The sequence below is a fragment of the Panicum virgatum genome, chromosome 2N (genome assembly GCF_016808335.1).
Source record: "Panicum virgatum strain AP13 chromosome 2N, P.virgatum_v5, whole genome shotgun sequence".
NCBI classification, from domain to species: Eukaryota; Viridiplantae; Streptophyta; class Magnoliopsida; order Poales; family Poaceae; genus Panicum; species Panicum virgatum.
This window is the reverse complement of record NC_053146.1, coordinates 62,620,896-62,623,036: the sequence shown is the minus strand read 5'-3', so window position 1 is coordinate 62,623,036 and position 2,141 is coordinate 62,620,896. Positions and strand designations below refer to the sequence as shown.

The following is a 2,141-nucleotide window of genomic DNA, read 5'->3' as shown; positions in this document are numbered from 1 at the left end:
CCATTGCCATGCCGCCCACCCAATGATGCCCACGCCGGAGAGCGCGGCGGACGAAAGCCGCAGCTCCCACATGCTGATCGCGCGCGCGCCAATCGCGCGACGCCGGCGAACGGCGAACCCACTCGGATCCTTCCTTCCCTCGCGGCCCGGCCGGACCCGCCGGCACGGGGCGCCTTTGTCCGGTTGCAGTCAGGGATTCAGTGAGCTGAGGACCATGCCACGGTGGTGCTCGCGATGCACACGGCTGGCGGCCTCGGTGTCCGCGCACGCCCCCGGTCCGGTGGTGGGTGGTCAAAAAAACCGGGCCGAGGTGGGGCGAGGAGAAAAGAAAGCGTTTATCCCGTCACGCCGGCGGCCTTTTTATAGCGGCCTCGGGCGCGCCTCACTTCCGCACTCTTCCACACACTCGAGACTCGAGAGCCAGCCAAAGCCAGCTTCCAGCAGCGCACGAGCTGGGCTGAGCCTGAGAGCCGCCGCCAGCCCGCCACCACCACCAGAGGGATAGGATGGCGCCCACCGCCTCATCCTTCCTCGCCGTCTTGCTGCTCGTCGCGGCGGCCGCGTCGACGCCGGCGCGGTCGTGCGCGCCGAGCGACCTGCGCGCGCTGCTGAGCGTGAAGCAGGCGCTGGGCAACCCGGCGACGCTGTCGTCGTGGAGCCCGTCGTCGCCCAACTGCTGCGCGTGGGACCACCTCCGGTGCGACGACGCCGGGCGCGTGAACAACGTCTTCATCGACGGCGCCGACGACGTGCACGGGCAGATCCCGTCGGCGGTGGCGGGGCTGACGGCGCTCATGTCGCTGTCCCTGTTCCGCCTGCCGGGGCTCACGGGCGCCATCCCGGCCTGCCTCGCGGGGCTCTCCAACCTGCAGTTCCTCACCATCTCCCACACCAACGTCTCCGGCCCCATCCCGGAGGCCCTGGCGCGGCTCCGCACCCTGGACTCGGTCGACCTCTCCAGCAACCGGCTGAGCGGCCGCATCCCGGCTTCGTTCGCCGACCTGCCCAACCTCCGGTCGCTGGACCTCCAGCACAACCAGCTGACGGGCCCCATCCCGGCGGGGCTCGTGCAGGGGCAGTTCCGCTCGCTGATCCTGTCCTACAACCAGCTGACCGGGCCGATCCCGCGCGACGACGCGCAGGACGAGATCAACACGGTGGACCTCTCCCACAACAAGCTCACCGGCGACCCCTCCCACCTGTTCGTCCCCGGGCGGCCCATCGGGAAGGTGGACCTGTCCTGGAACTACCTCGACTTCGACCTCAGCAAGCTGGTGTTCCCGCCGGAGCTGACGTACCTGGACCTGTCCCACAACCGCATCCGGGGCACCGTGCCGGCGTCGCTGGAGCGCCTGTCCACGCTGCAGAAGCTGGACCTCAGCTACAACAACCTGTGCGGGCCGCTCCCCAGGGGGCACGGCGTCATCAAGCACGGGTGCAAGCCGTACGCGCACAACCAGTGCCGCCACGGGACGCCGCTCGCCGGCTGCCGGGACCTGTCGTGAGCGCGCCCCGGTCGTGGTGTGTGGTGAGCTGATCTGAGCACGGCGACGGTGCTTGGTGTTCTTCTTAGCTATAGACAAGAGTGCGCTGCGTGGCGGCAATGCCGATCTCGTGCAGTTAAAAGCGTGTACGTACGAAACGACAGCGGTGGACGTGTGCTGTACTGGAGCGTGTGTTATGTACTGTGTATTTGGTATGGATCCGATCGGCCCCATGTATCAAAAGAATGTTACTAAATGGTAATTATGTTTGTTTGGCTTCTTTACAAATAGAAAATAAACTTTGCTCGAGAACCAGCATCGCGTGCAACAGCAGTTCTACTCTGATATGTCAAAGCTGTGCTGGGTCTTTGTAGTTTTTTTTTTTCATTCATTGTTTGATAGTCTGAGCTTTATCAAATTTTTAATATAATCGACGGCTCTTCTAACTAATTTGTAAAAAAAAAGGAGCTTTGTCGAGGTCTCTGACACAGACATTGAGGACAAAGTAGCCAGGCTCAGCCTTGTGCACGGTGTCCTCTGTCCAACTTGTACAATGCACAATGTTGGGTTCATCTTTTGCAAATTTTTCCACCACGAGTCTAAGGTTTTGTCTAGATCTCAAAAGTAAAATGATAATTTTTTGTAAATCTCTTGCAT

General features: G+C 61.9%; 1 protein-coding gene across 1 annotated transcript; it reads left to right on the top strand.

Moving 5' to 3' along the window:
• Positions 1-382: 382 nt before the first annotated feature.
• LOC120661723 (polygalacturonase inhibitor 1-like) lies at positions 383-1,799 on the top strand. Its single transcript, XM_039940644.1, has one exon. It carries the CDS (start codon positions 507-509, stop codon positions 1,503-1,505), a length of 999 nt encoding a protein of 332 aa, XP_039796578.1. The 5' UTR covers positions 383-506; the 3' UTR covers positions 1,506-1,799.
• The last annotated feature ends 342 nt before the right edge of the window (positions 1,800-2,141 follow it).